The sequence below is a fragment of the Brienomyrus brachyistius genome, chromosome 7 (assembly GCF_023856365.1).
Source record: "Brienomyrus brachyistius isolate T26 chromosome 7, BBRACH_0.4, whole genome shotgun sequence".
Taxonomy (NCBI): domain Eukaryota; kingdom Metazoa; phylum Chordata; class Actinopteri; order Osteoglossiformes; family Mormyridae; genus Brienomyrus; species Brienomyrus brachyistius.
In genome coordinates, this window is record NC_064539.1 from 402,357 (window position 1) to 416,336 (window position 13,980).

Here is a 13,980-nt window from a genome sequence, read left to right on the forward strand (position 1 = left end):
GTTGCTGTTGTCTCCAATGTGCCTTACCGAGCGTCTTTCTGTCTTTTGTTCTCCCCGATCGCCCTACCTACTCTGTCCTGCCCTGCCCTTCTCTGTCCTGCCTGCCTGCCCCATCCACGTCGTTCAAGTAGTAGTACAAGTCAAGTAGGTTTTTATTGTCATTTCAACCATGCACACAGTTACAGTATAGAGTGAAATGAGACAATGTTCCTCTAGGGCCATGGTGCAACACAAAGCAGAACAAAACAGAGCAACATCATAAGTGCAGACAGGACACAAGTATAACAATACAAATTGAGAAGACAAGACAACATACAGTCCAAATTAACCTCCCTTCCGCTCGTCATCCCGTCCCGTCTCTCTTCGTAGAACTTTGTAAAACTGACTCTCCCGGACACCGATCTCTTGCCTGACCCTCGACCGCGATTCTCGATTTCCCTTTTTGCTGTGTGTATTATCGGTTTCTTCATTAAACCGTTTCGCTCGCGCATTACGGGGTCTGCCTCCTCTGTCCCTGCTGTACTTCACAGGTATAGTCAATTACAGTGGTTAGTATCAAGAGAATGTTGTTAGCAACATGAAGTCCGGAGTAATAGTCAATGGAAATGAATCCTATTTAAACAAACTGTTCAGTCAACTTCTGATTCTCGAATATTAAGTTATAAGCTTCTGAAAATAAATCAATAACAATATAATTATATTCTATACTGTGATGTAGTAGCAGTCGTATCTGCCCAGAGTATGACTGGTTGCAGTTTTCATTGCTTATCTCTATTTGATTATGACAATGGGATACCGATTTTCAAATGCGGTCTTATTATTTTCCTGTTACTTTCCTGTTAACTAAAGAGCCCCAAACTAGCTTTATGCTTAATTACTTTTGTTTGAACGTTGCGGTAAAAGCCTGTTTATATATAACATCTAGTCTGCTAAGAATATGTGATTATGTAAATAGTCTTTTTTACCCATGTTTCAAAATGTTCAATGTTTACCGAAATAAAGACACCTCGATACAAAGCTCAAGCAAATATGAGCAATAAAACACTTGGTTTCCTCCAGTACAATAGAGGGCAGTAATGGAGTTCTTAGTACTGTTCTGTGGGTGAAGTAAAAGAGAAAAAGACATTTAAAAAGCCATTTTACAGGCATGAACCACCATGACTTGGTTGGTTTTTGGTTGGTTTAATCATCACCACATTTCCGAAAAAAAAAATTACTCCAGGTCTAAACTAAACATTGTATCCATAAATATAAAGCGTCTTGAACGACCACGTGAGCAGCTCAATAGCCTATCACGGAGCGTTTGTGTTACTCTGGCGCCTTAGCCCCGCCCCTTCAATGGACAAAGCCAATGGCGTGTTAGGAAAGGACGGCAATAGAGTGGGCTAGTGGAAATGGAGTCTCGTCTGAAGGTGAATTTGAACGTTACATGTTATTTAATTAATGCGAACTCGCTGATTAGCGAGGACTGTTTCTGCTGGGAAATATTTGGAAAGGAGTTTGTGTGTAGTTAATTTCATAACTAACTTAAATGATGGGCATTGCGTAAAAATGCTGCTCAGGACAGGCCTAACACAGCATGCTGATGATAGAGAATTTCTTCATATTCTACTTTCAGGTTCTCCGATTATTTAAAGTCCTTCACAGAACAAGACAGGACGTGTTCAAAGACGATATTAGAGCTCTGACGGGTATCGAGGTTGCTTTTTTTGCAATTCACATAATCCTCTTTACTGCGTTGTCTATCATTGTAATTTCTGGTTAAATGGTTCATAATTTAATCAGCGTTACATACTGTGTAATTGTACGGTACGTTTTTCTGTTTTGTAGCTGCTAGGAATAAAATAAACGAGGAATTTAGGAAAAATATGCAGGAAACATCAGCCGAAAACATAAACCAGGTAGGCTCCTTTTTAGGTTACATATTCTATATTTTGCATAATCTGAGTGGTTTCCTTGCATAGCAGGGTTTTTGCAAACTTTTTGTAACATTATGTTGCAAACGTTTTTCCTCAACATTAGTCCTGTAATTTATGTATGTGTCATAAAACTGTTGGAATGGTGTGCAGTGATATGATGCTATCGCCTTGTTTCACCATTGCCTTGCAGATGATTAAATTTGGGTCAGATGTCGAGGTTGTTCTTCGTGAAACCGTAATACAAGGAGTTCATGTGGAACACAATAAAATATGTAAGTAATTACAATATTGTACACATCTATGCAAAAACCGTGCTCTATTAAATTAAGTCCATACGTTTACCGGTACTCAGTTTCTTAAAAATCACCATAGTAGGCCTACTTCCAGAAATCTGAGTATACATTAGATTTGCGTTTGCATACGTATTATTCTTTCTTAATTTTTTCTACACTTCTCTTTCCTGACAGCTATGTAATTCACCCTCAACGTTTTTAAAGTGTCAGTGATTTTACTAATCTGAATATTTTCCAATTCTGTTAATGCGTAAAAATTTAACTATTCATTTACATTTAATGAGGAATTTATAAGCATATTTTTAAATTCAAATCATTTCTATTTTTTTGTTGTAAACTAAATATTCAGCGAAATGTAGCCGGACTGTGAAATCTCTGGTATAGCACAGATGGCGCCAGAGGGCGCTTGCATATAACGAGCGACCTGTTACTGTTTGGTGAACAATGAATAGTATTTTCTGCGCTTGAAGAACACCGCAGTAGTCTTTAAAATGATAAACCTTGATGCAGTTTTATTTTCATTATTTATCTGCATTCAAGCACCTTGCTTATCCCTAAATTCATACTTGCACACTAGCAGGTCTTCTGTCTTCATTTTGTTCTTTGCAGTACTCCGTCCGAGGGAGAGTCTGCTTTTGGAGAATGTACCGTACTGTGATACCCCAAGAAAGAAGGCGTGATTCAAAGGGACTCGAATAGATATAAATAACCTGAGATCATTTTGTAAGATATTTCTGCTTGTCATTCCTAGCCACGAGTTTTCAGTATGTGTACTGTTGTGAAAATGTAATGATATTTATGCTTCTAAAAAGAAAATGTCATATCGTCTACGAACTCGGGAACTACTGTAAATATACACTTAAAACCGAAAACGAACGAAATATATTAAATATGTGAAATGTAATTGTTGATGATACATTTGACTGAATTGTAATATAAACGATTGTATAAAAGAAAGCATTTTCCGGTTGAATTTAATCATGAGCCCAATAAAATAAATTGGTGATTGATCATGTGGGCCTGTGGCGTCGAAAACATTCCGCACTCCCTAGAGTTGTGGTGTGACGTAGAATGAACAAGGTGACGGCGTCGTTTTCAGAGTGCAACAGATTATTCTTACTAACATGTTCGATTTGGTTTTGTTCAGACATCATTTGAAGTGTATGGCCGCTTTTATAAATAATCTACTCGGAGAGTTTATCGGAGTGAGAATGTTGATCAGTTAAGATGTTGATTCAGCGGCTTGCAAAGATATACAGACGCTACTCTACTTACGAATGAGATACGTTCCGAACAGCCGTTCGTAACTTGACATGTTCGTAAATCGTTATTAGGCATTATTTTGCAGGTATACGCAGGTACAAAGAACTAGGATGCTGGGAGTACGTACGCTACGCTGCTGCGCGGCGGGAGTAGCGGCCCGAAGTCGTACTAGGCGGAATTGGCGCGCAGGAAAAAAAAATGATGTTGCGGACCGGAATGTGAGCCCAGTAGACACAATTTGGACGTACAGTCCTCTTCATTCGTATGTCTGAAGGTTCGTAAGTTGAAAGTTAGCGCAATAATCCATTTTATCACTAGATGGCGTGGAACAACGCCTTAAAAATTTAGCCTTTCCCTGTACGGTCGTTAATTCCGTAAAATTTCTCAATTGTATGAGATATTTATGATAAAAACTTTTAACTAAACATTTGGTTGGAATCACTATTTTTATAACATTTTTCTGAAACTTGTCATTTAGTTGCAGATATTGGGATACAGGAATCAGCAATTACTGGCCTATATTACACCTTTTTCCGAGCAGACTTTCGGGGGGGGGGGGGGGCTTTGATGGCCTCAGACCGCCCCTACGCTGATGAGATGTTTTGTTTCAGCATGTGAGGTATCAGTTCCGGCTATTTGCTCTGACATACCTTTTAGCTGATTACCTCATACAACCCTTATCAGAAATGAAGCCAGATGTTGCAACAAGAATGGCATCATTTGCTTTTGCTATTTTGGCACATTTAACATCCGTAACGGAAGCATCGGGGCCCTTATCTGGACATTAAACCATCCACAGGCTAATAACCTGCCTCGACCTCCATAAATTTATGCCATTTTTTTCCAGATCGGCTCCATGAGAAAATTCCCTACACATGTGTTCAGTGTGACGTTCATGTGACACTTATGTACTTCGGTCTTTTGTACTGGACTTCATCCGGTCAGCTTTGTGTTTAGCAAATGATCTATAATGACAAAAAAGCAGATCCTATAAATACCACCTTGTACATTCCCATGTGCTGCTGACAGCTCATTATGTGCCCAGCCACCCGAGTGCCTGCATGCAGTGTCTGTCTGTCATTCATTGCTTCTTGGGAAATACTTTACATTGTTGATGTGTCTGCAAAGTCATTCCATAGATATGTGGTGAGCCACGTGGCAGATTAGCTGACTGAGACCTTAATAGTATATGTGCGTGTATGTCTATGTTTGCAGTGTCTACAAAACATCTTAGATACATTTTACCGATATTTTGTAAAGGTCACCACAAACCAGCATACCTGATTAAGACAGCATATTTTTCTAGTTCTTTCAGAATTATTAATGTATAATATTGCTTTATTTAACCTTTACTTTTAAATTTTTATCAGCAGTAGAAGCAGTGAAACAGTGCTATGAATTACAATGACATACTTTGAATCTTTATAATGATAAAATACACAACGGTGTATAGTATCTGACGTACTTTAATATTTGTTCCTTGGAGAAAAAAACGCTCTTTATCCCGATGCTTGCACGCATTCAGATAACTAAATAATGCAGTCATGTTGTCGCTGTCATATTGTTATGTTAGAAATATTATACAGCACTAAAATAACCCTAATATCATTTCAAAAGTTTACGTTTCTGCTTGCGGTATCACGGAACCATTGAAAGGATGAAGCCAGTTTCAGACATTTGCCGTCATTATTTTGGAAGCTCCCTCCTTATTTCAAATGTGATTTTAGGTGTTGAAGATCAGGTTGCTGTAACACTTACAGCCTCTTTAGCATGTTAGCACAATGAGACCGGAGCAGGAAGTGCCCTGCCGGTTTTCATCCTTCCATGTGCTGGGTCGCGATCCGCACAAGAGCGTTGGCATTGGAAGACACCGGCTGATTAGCTGCGCAAAAAATCTGGCCAGTAGATCCCTCAGCGAATGTGTCCAAGAGCTTCCCGGGAGCATGGAAATCGGAAATATTTCTGGAAACAGGATGCTCTCTGAGTCGCGCTCAGCCCGTCGGTTTGGCACTGCATTTCTCTGCGAGGCTGCAACACACGACCTGGGAGGGGAAGCCGTTTTAAAACCCTGTTTACCACAGGAAGCTGCAAAGTCCACAGAAAGCGTGGGAGCAGAAGCATGACAGAGGGCCCCCTGTTTTGCAGTAAGAATTTAATCAGAAAAGCAGTTATATTTACTAATATGAGCGCGCAATAACGTAACTCTAATGTAAAAGGATTCATTCAGCGTGTCTAATACCATGATTCTCAGCTGTTTTTTTTTTATATAAAAAAATGCACTATGTTGGTTATTATTATTATTTTTTTTTTAAATGTGTGCCTTAAAACTTTTTTGTGTCCCCCATAACACTTAATTTAATAAACGTAATTGATTAAACTTCATTTTATGTAGATTATCTTGAACATTTAGGCCTAAGTACCCAACGAAATTCATAAGTTCCTCAAAATGTCAGACAACACAGGCGCGCGCACACACACACACACATACATGTATATATATATATATATATATATATATATATATATATATATATACACACACACACTCACACTTTCAAACATCATGGAATTCAAAATAAGTTCATTTATCAGTAAAATTCAAAGGCAAGCAGAGTATTATGTGTCATGACCGATTTTAAACTTCATATGTTACGAGGTTCCAATTCTAATTTGAGGATTGGAAGGATGTGTTTTTTTTTTCTTTTAGCCAAAGTCCAGCAGCAAAACTTCATTGAAGCCATGTGTTCCTTAAGTGAAATAAAGCACATATCGCAGATCCCAAGGAAAACCAGATAGATTGCCATAACCACATGTACTAAATTAGGCCAAGAGACCGGTACTACTGTCTAGTTCATCTTGACAGGTCCCCACAATTATGCTAAGCCATTATATTCAAAAATGAAAATTTAAGCAAAAAACACACTGTATAAGAATGGTAACAAAGTTTAATGCATGGAAACATGTGATCCCAATATAAAAAATGCCAACCGCTGTATTTCCAGACACTGAATCTGCATATCCGCTGTTCCATATACCCTATCTATCAACCCAAAGCAATCAGCAGCTCATCTTTCCAGTATCCCAAAAACCATGAATTATTCTCTCTGGCCCCAAGTGCAGCGTTTCTCTGCAATGGAAGAAACTGAATATTGAGGAGAGGGAGCAAAAATATGAAGAAGAGACTCTGAAAAGTCGGAATGATGAGGGGTACCCTGAGTGCCCGGTTAATGTGACCTAAATGGGCTTTCGGGGGGGCTGCGCTGATTATATTTGAATTAAACAATGATGAATGGAAATCGATACAAAGAACAGGCTATGTTTGCCCACATTAAAAACCCAGTTATAAATACATTCTGGTTTAATGCATTTCGTAGGCCTGAATAATAATAATAATAATAATAATAATAATAATAATAATAATAATGTTGGTCACTATCTTCTTACATTTTAATTGGACGTAGTTCATCTAATTTTTGCGCAGTTAATTATTAAAGTGAAGAAAGCCTTTACATGTGAACATGAAGAGATGGAGTGTTAGAAGACAGCTAAGCAGTTCCCAGGCTGACAGGCTTGTCCAGATGTCAGACAACTGAGATGATTCTAAGGTCAGGTCAAGAAAGGCAAAAGAGCCAGATTTTCTTCAAAGGCCTACTTCAAAGTCACCATAGTTATTTTAAATATGAAAAGCCACCTCTGTGGTCTGGGATTTGTGAATGGGGAGCTTGTGCTTTTTAGGATTTCTTTACAATCTTTTAACAAATGTATCTACGTTCGCTTGTGTTATTGACTCATTTAGAAAATGGGACCTGACAAGGGATGGAATTTTGCAGCGCAATGTAACAATGAGACTGCCATTCTCGGACTGACCACAGAGAGCGCTTTTCCCAAAGCCCTCGCAGTGGGAGTGTTCCCTGCCGAGTCCCCTCCTCCTCCCTGATAGCAAGCAAGTGATTTCTTTCTATTCAATTCTTCCAAAAAAAAGGAGGAAAAAACGGCTGCATAGCCAGTACCGCTCCTGCGGCGCCGAATCGCCATCTTCGCCAACATACCCGCATTTGTGTCAGTGCCACAGCCCGATGCATCGCGGAAGCTGAGCACGTCCGCCGAGGATCTGCCCGATTATACGGCAGGTGAAGATAACATTTTATCTGCATTTGAATTTGCACGGTGATACAGTAAAGGGCGGCACAAAATCCGGTAAGGCTCAGGTTCTGTTAATTACAGTATTGTTGTAATGTAGCAGAATCTTTCCTACGTTTTATTTGGTTGAGGGATGCGAGGGTCCGTTGTGCGCTTTTGGTATCTTTTTGTGTGAACCATTAAATGTTTTATTCTAGATACCGGTACGTTTGCAATATTATAAGCTTTCCGGGCTAGCCGGACGCCTGCCAGTTCATTCATTCTCACGCGTTATTTCTGGTTGATTGCAGCGCAACCCTCAACCATTGGCATTGTTAGACAAGTGAGAACAGTCGTTGCCCTGATTTCGTCATTAGACTAGTTAATTGCTCCGAATTAAGGATCAGGCAGAACTGCATGAATATGGTTGGGATATTATTTCCCCCCTGTTAATCTGGTGTATTCATCTTGTTGGGCACAGTTACCCGGTTAAGACGAACAGGGTGGTTTAACGTAATGTGTGTGTGGGGTGGGGGACCGTTCGCCGTCACAGTCTTAGCGGCACCGGAGTACCAGACCGTGCATGTTTAACATGCGGTTCTGCCGTCGCTGATCCAGGCATAAAACAGGCATGTCTCTGCCTGTCTTTATATAGAACAGCTCTGAAGATGAGCACAGTTTCTAGAGTCCGTGTCTCCAAATGCTGCAGACTGCACGCGCGTTTGCGTTCCCGACCTGCAGGGATCGCTCCACCTGTGGTGGGTGCGCGACAGGTTGCATCGCGACGCCCAGTTCAGTCATACATCGCTGTCATGGCGCTAACCCGAGACTTATATGCTTCTTTGATCTTGATGCGCAGAACAAAATAACAATATCATTGTTATTGAACCTGATACTGTACGTATCATAATGCATTTCTTAAATCTTTGAATTATAATGGATTTGCTGTCGGATTTTAAAATTCTTTTCTTTTAATGCCACTTTTACCTCATTGTACTAACATGTTGCCAAACGTAACATTATTGTTTTTCTGGACATACGGCCTTAAATTAATCCATATCTTTCATTTCGAAGTTGCTCTTTTTTTCTGCATTTATTGCATATACATGTTTTTCTCAGGTACTGAAAAAGCAGTTGCATGCACTAATATGTTTGTGTGTGGGCGCAGGGATGTGTCATCGTAAGCATAGTCTTTATTAGTTGCATTGTTTGTTTGTGCAAACTCCATTAATGGACATTTATTTTGTATTAAGTGTATTAATTAGTAATCAGTATAGGCGATTTGGGGTTAAAACGTGAACAAAACATGACAGATAATTTGGTCATAAGTTTATTTTGCAGTGCTTTTAAAGTCGCACAAAATATTTTAAAAACTATAGCATGATTTCGACAATGCGGTTGATTTATTTGTTGTTATTGGTAACTTTTAAAGTACTTCCGTAGACACCCATTAAGTTGAAAGCACGTGCAAATGACTTGGTTCATCTGGATGGGTTGTATGTTGCTGAATATTTTATGAAGTTCTCTTGCCTTACTGTGTGTGTATTTGTTGTAAAAATACATGTATAATTAATCAACTTGAATTATTTCTTAGTTTATATAAATCACAATGGTTTTTATAAAATACTGCTTTGAGGCTAGTCGCTGCAGCTGTGATACACAGTCCTTGATGTTTGGGACATTTTGAAGTGCCGGTAGGGAGCACGCGCAGACCTGTTTTTGAGGTTTGTCGTAGCTGCGGACAGTAAGCTTATGTGTTTAGTAACTTCCGTGTTTGGGGTGAGCGAATGTAGTTCCATGATGGTCATGTGTTGTGGTCCAGAATCCAGGTACAAATGAGCAGGGTTCCAAACATGGAATTCGACGACAGTGTTTTGGAGCTCCACAGGGAGCTTGGAAAATGGAATACAGTAATAAAATAGTGATACTTTACTCATTCCCATGGGGAAATTGTCTTTGGGGATCACGGTGCAGGGTCAGCCAGCATGCCAGTCTGCTGGCCCCGGGATTCGAACCAGTGACCTTCTGATCACGGGCACAGAGTTCATGTTCAGTCAGCCGCGTTTTGTAATGATGTCTCCTGCTCTTGGTGCCGCCGCTTGGTTTCCTGTTCGCATTCTGCTTCGTGCTGCAGGCTCTGGATGCCTTTCCCCCTGTCAGATGTCTGCACAGCACCTTTTATCTCCCCTCCCGTGTAAGCATTTCTGGGGGAGTCGTGCTGCCCTGTGTGCTTTGGGATTGTGTTGCACTTTTCTGCTGCCATGTGAGGAAGTTGTGATTTATTGCCTTTCAGTGCATGTGCTGGATCTCTCTCTTCTTTTCTGAGGCTGTCAGTGTGTGTCGAGGATGGTTGAGACAGCATCTTCTCTTCTACCTTTCCAGTGCCTCGACCTGGCCACAGGTCTCTGATACGCCCACCCATCTGCAGATGCTAAGAACACAGTCTACTGTGTTGATGATGATTGCGAGTTTTTGCAGTTAAATAAGGTTGGGATAAATTGCAGTTTAATGTTAAGGTTTGTGTAGATTTCTGGATTCTTGAAACCCCTGTACTAGTTTAACCTAATTTACAAATAACGCCTTTTTCGTTATCAATTTTTGTTTCCTTTGCTCATTTGAAATATTTTTGGATGTCAGTTTATTTAAAAATATGTAAATGCATCTTCTCAAAACCTGTATTAGGTACCACCTCTGAGTGGTCAGGTAAAATATTTTGGTTGTAAACAAAACTTTTGCAGATTTTTATTTTTTTTTCCAGGCCCATGTAGAGAGAGAGAGTTTTTTTTGTGGTGAGTAACAATTTCTGAAACTCTTGGAAGTTACCAGCCCTGGGCGTATGTGCTGTATTTCCTAAGCATCCCACATATTGTTCCATGTGGAGTTCAGTCCTTAAGGGAGTGAAACACCCTTAAACACTACATTTTTATCTTCTTTTTCATTGGTCAGCAAGGTTAAAGTATTATGAGGGGGGGGTATCATTTAAAGGGCCCCACCCAGTAATTCTGCTATGGTGTTGTCCAGCCAGTGCTCCCCCCCCATTTTAAATATGCTGATAAAGTGTACTGTGGTAACATTGCCCAAGGGTCCTTAAAATGATGGGTCGAACGGGAGCTGACCTGTTAAAATGTGAGCAGTTTCTTTAACAGTGTTTTAACATATTTTTTGACATAGTGTCTGTTAGGCTAACACAGGGTTGTGGGTTCAAATCTCAGTTCCACTTTGTGTTTCTGTATACATGTCCTTGGTTTCTGCCCATTTACATTGTGTTCATCAGGCGCTTTTCAACCAAAGTCACGTACATTCGGGGACAATTGGTGAAATCATTCTGCTGACCTTGGAATTCAAACCAGCCACCTACCGGTCGCAAGCAATGAGTCTCGCCCTGGTTCCACACTGATAGGAGAAAGATAGAGACCACAGTCCAGAGATGTGCAGTTGCGCTCATTAGTGTCTCTACACTGCCTGTAATATGTGGTTTGTGTGTTTGGATATGTGCCCTATGCTGGACTGGCCCTCCATCCAGAGTGTACCCCAGCTTTGCGCCCTATCCTGCCTGGGATAGGCTCCAGGCTCGCCTTCGATCCTGTCCAGGATAAACAGATGGAAGATGGATAGATATTTTTAGCGTTTTGGTGCTCCAAGTTTGGCGCCCATACGTAGGTGTAAGGTGTCCTTCGTTCCTCCTTTATAGACATCCTCTGAAATGTAATCTTGTTTTTGTCGTGTGCCGTGAAATATAATACGTATGATCATGCCAATCAGTTTGAATATTTTCGTATTCTTTATTTTCCTGGAAATAAAGTAAAAATGTAACTTAAAATTTGTAGTTTGGGCCTCTAAAAATAAGTTTTTCGGGGGGGAGGGGGGAGCTAACCCTATTCAGCTGAACGATGAAAGTGGAGGGAAATTGCATCAAACAGTGACACATTCAAATTCGCCACATTAGATCCACCCGGTAACCGGTTTGTTGGCCTCGGCGACAGATGAAGGGCTTCATTTGTTCCTCTTACATAAGAAGTTCTAAAGAATTCCTGTTTCTAGGCCAATCGGAGGTCAGAGGCGTGGCCATGAAAGGAAAAACGGAAACTCGTATGTGCAGCTTTCCTGCACATGTCTGTATGCACGCTGGTGTGTCCGTATGACGTGTTTCAGTCAAACAAGGTTAAATATATTTCCCATCGTTATTGTAACTGTAAATGTGACAATGCAATGCCGACAGCTGCTTTGAGGCATCCCCTGTACCCTCTTCGCCAAGAGGGTATTTGTGTTCTGCCAACAGCCGATGTCAGTACAACTAAGTGGCTACAAGAAATGTAGTGCACACTCACACCTTCCTGCAGCCCAGATATCATGCTGGGTCCGATCAGAAGAGACATGTGACATTAGACTCCCAGAAAACTCATGTAACGTGAGCCTGAAGTAATCGTTGAATGCACCAGTATAACAAGGTTTCAAACCCGGGCTGCTGCCTGTACTGCCTCTGTATCTCTGTCAGCTGAGGCCTTACAGGACGAATGTACTTTAGGACACTGTGTCTTTCACCATTTTGTCGTTTGCCCATAAATGGCATTTTGTTTTCTATATGCCCAGTCTTTTAAATATAGGATTCATTCATTTCAATATAATGTTAATGAAATCTGGTGTATATTATATAATATTTTCCATCTTTTAGAATTTGTTGGAGGTGTATCCATGCTATCATGTTTCAAAAGGTGTACAAAGCAGTAACTAAAAATAATTATGATCTTATTGTTTACTTCGGCATGAAAATCGATAGGTAGAAGTCAATATTTTGAAAAAGATATCAGATTCCAGTAGCAGCCTGCATCTATATCTGGAAACGTTAACATTTGATTTGCCATAAATTGCCAGCTTGTATCCTAGAATGTTCTGGTAACTGACCCTAAACTACCGACAATTATCATTTTGGTGTGATATGTAGTTTTACAAATCATTCTACATTAATTTCTAACTTTTAGTGTTTTGTTGCTGGCAGATGGGTGTGTCAATATGGATGCAGACACATTATCTAGCTGAAGGGATTAAACCATCAAAAAAACTTCAAAATTAGATGAGAATTTGGCTTACATTTCATCATAATACTAAGTATGCAAAGATTTCGCACAGCGCAGGAATATCTTTACTCCACTGAGTCTCCTTTTGATGTGGGATGTAGTTTCTGATTATCAAATCCAAAGGCAACTTCAAGTTGACCTCTCATTGATTCTTCAAATGGCTCTGTCATTGAAAGAGCAGGCAGCGAATAGCAGACAATATTACAACATCTTAAACCCAGAGGAATTACTTAAACAAGCAAGTGGCTCATGTATCTTGCCTTTTGCAGACAAGGTTAGAACAGCGGCATTGAAGCTATGCTGGTGATGCATATTAATCACAGAATGGCAGGAACGCCACCAAGAATGAGATACTGTTTCGCATTGTGTTGTTTAAATTTTTTTTATTGTCTACTTACGTTCCACCATTTTGGAGAAATTGTGTGGCAAGTTACCATCTATATTAAAAAGGCAGTTGTTAAAATCCACTTTCACCATATATTTAAAAAATTAGCATTATCCTGGCTATATTTCTTTTACAGTCAATAGTACAGAATGTTCCGTAAGCCTGGTGTGCATGAAACATTCAGTTCAATTTTAGATGATTTTTCGGATCTTCATAAACCTTAATGAAGTGAGGGATTTCTAAGGTAATTATTTCTCGCTGCTAATCCTTGACATTTGAGGACTTTCGTGCTGAACCTAATTTATTCACTACATGTTATGTAAATAAGCTCATCAGATCTCTCCAGGTGTTGCGTTTTCTTAGAGATAATTGCTCTGAGACTGTATGTGGAGGTCCTTCATAATCCTCTCTTATGCATGGAGATGTAGGCGGCTACGTACTTGCAGACCCCAATCTGGAACCCGCCTGCCTGATCCTCCGTTGCACCATCACTACAGCGTCCACCTTGTCTGATTGGGGGGCAAAAACTGCTTTTCTTGGAGTCTTGGCTAGAGAGAAGCTCAGAGGGTTTGAGGTCTGGCGTTTTGTTGGGGCCCTGGAAAGATGGGTGAAGTCATCCTCATCCTCCTGAAATCGCTTGTTTATATTGCACACTCTGTGGATTGGAACGTCGTCGTAGAAGATGCCCGTCGTGGTAGAGAAGTGTTGCATGATGGGATGCAGACCATCACTCTGGATGCTGATGTTTTTAAGCAGCTCCTCTTAAGGGAGTGAGAGCAGTTGGGAAACATCTCCTTCGTGTGGGATGCATGTGTCTCTTAAACTTTTTCATTGGTGGACCAGTTTTAAATTTAGGGAAGTCCCATAGAGACTCTGCCGTGCTACAGCAGGACCTCTACTGGAATATTGTAGTATCTTTGGTGGTC

The 13,980-nt window shown here is 40.3% G+C and overlaps 2 protein-coding genes across 3 annotated transcripts in view; both read left to right on the forward strand.

The window, feature by feature from the left end:
- The first annotated feature begins 1,258 nt into the window (after positions 1-1,258).
- Positions 1,259-3,225, forward strand: lyrm7 (LYR motif containing 7). Its single transcript, XM_049021136.1, has 5 exons — positions 1,259-1,412; positions 1,619-1,691; positions 1,831-1,901; positions 2,110-2,191; positions 2,822-3,225. The coding sequence occupies exons 1-5, from the start codon at positions 1,395-1,397 to the stop codon at positions 2,890-2,892; spliced, it is 315 nt and encodes a 104-aa protein (XP_048877093.1). The 5' UTR covers positions 1,259-1,394; the 3' UTR covers positions 2,893-3,225.
- A 4,142-nt stretch (positions 3,226-7,367) lies between these two features.
- cdc42se2 (CDC42 small effector 2) overlaps positions 7,368-13,980 on the forward strand; it is a 32,043-nt gene continuing 25,430 nt past the window's right edge. Inside the window, exon 1 of one of the 2 annotated variants that reach the window (XM_049020986.1) lies at positions 7,368-7,672. The gene's annotated coding sequence lies outside the window, so the exon portion shown is untranslated. The remainder of the gene's footprint in view (positions 7,673-13,980) is intronic. The other variant, XM_049020988.1, reaches the window with a different exon arrangement.

Bases quoted from the DNA above. Each gene is read 5' to 3' on its own strand.
- lyrm7 (XM_049021136.1), top strand. The intron at 1,902-2,109 runs GTAGGCTCCTTT...ATTGCCTTGCAG, and splicing joins CAGCCGAAAACATAAACCAG to ATGATTAAATTTGGGTCAGA. The intron at 2,192-2,821 runs GTAAGTAATTAC...TGTTCTTTGCAG, and splicing joins TGTGGAACACAATAAAATAT to TACTCCGTCCGAGGGAGAGT.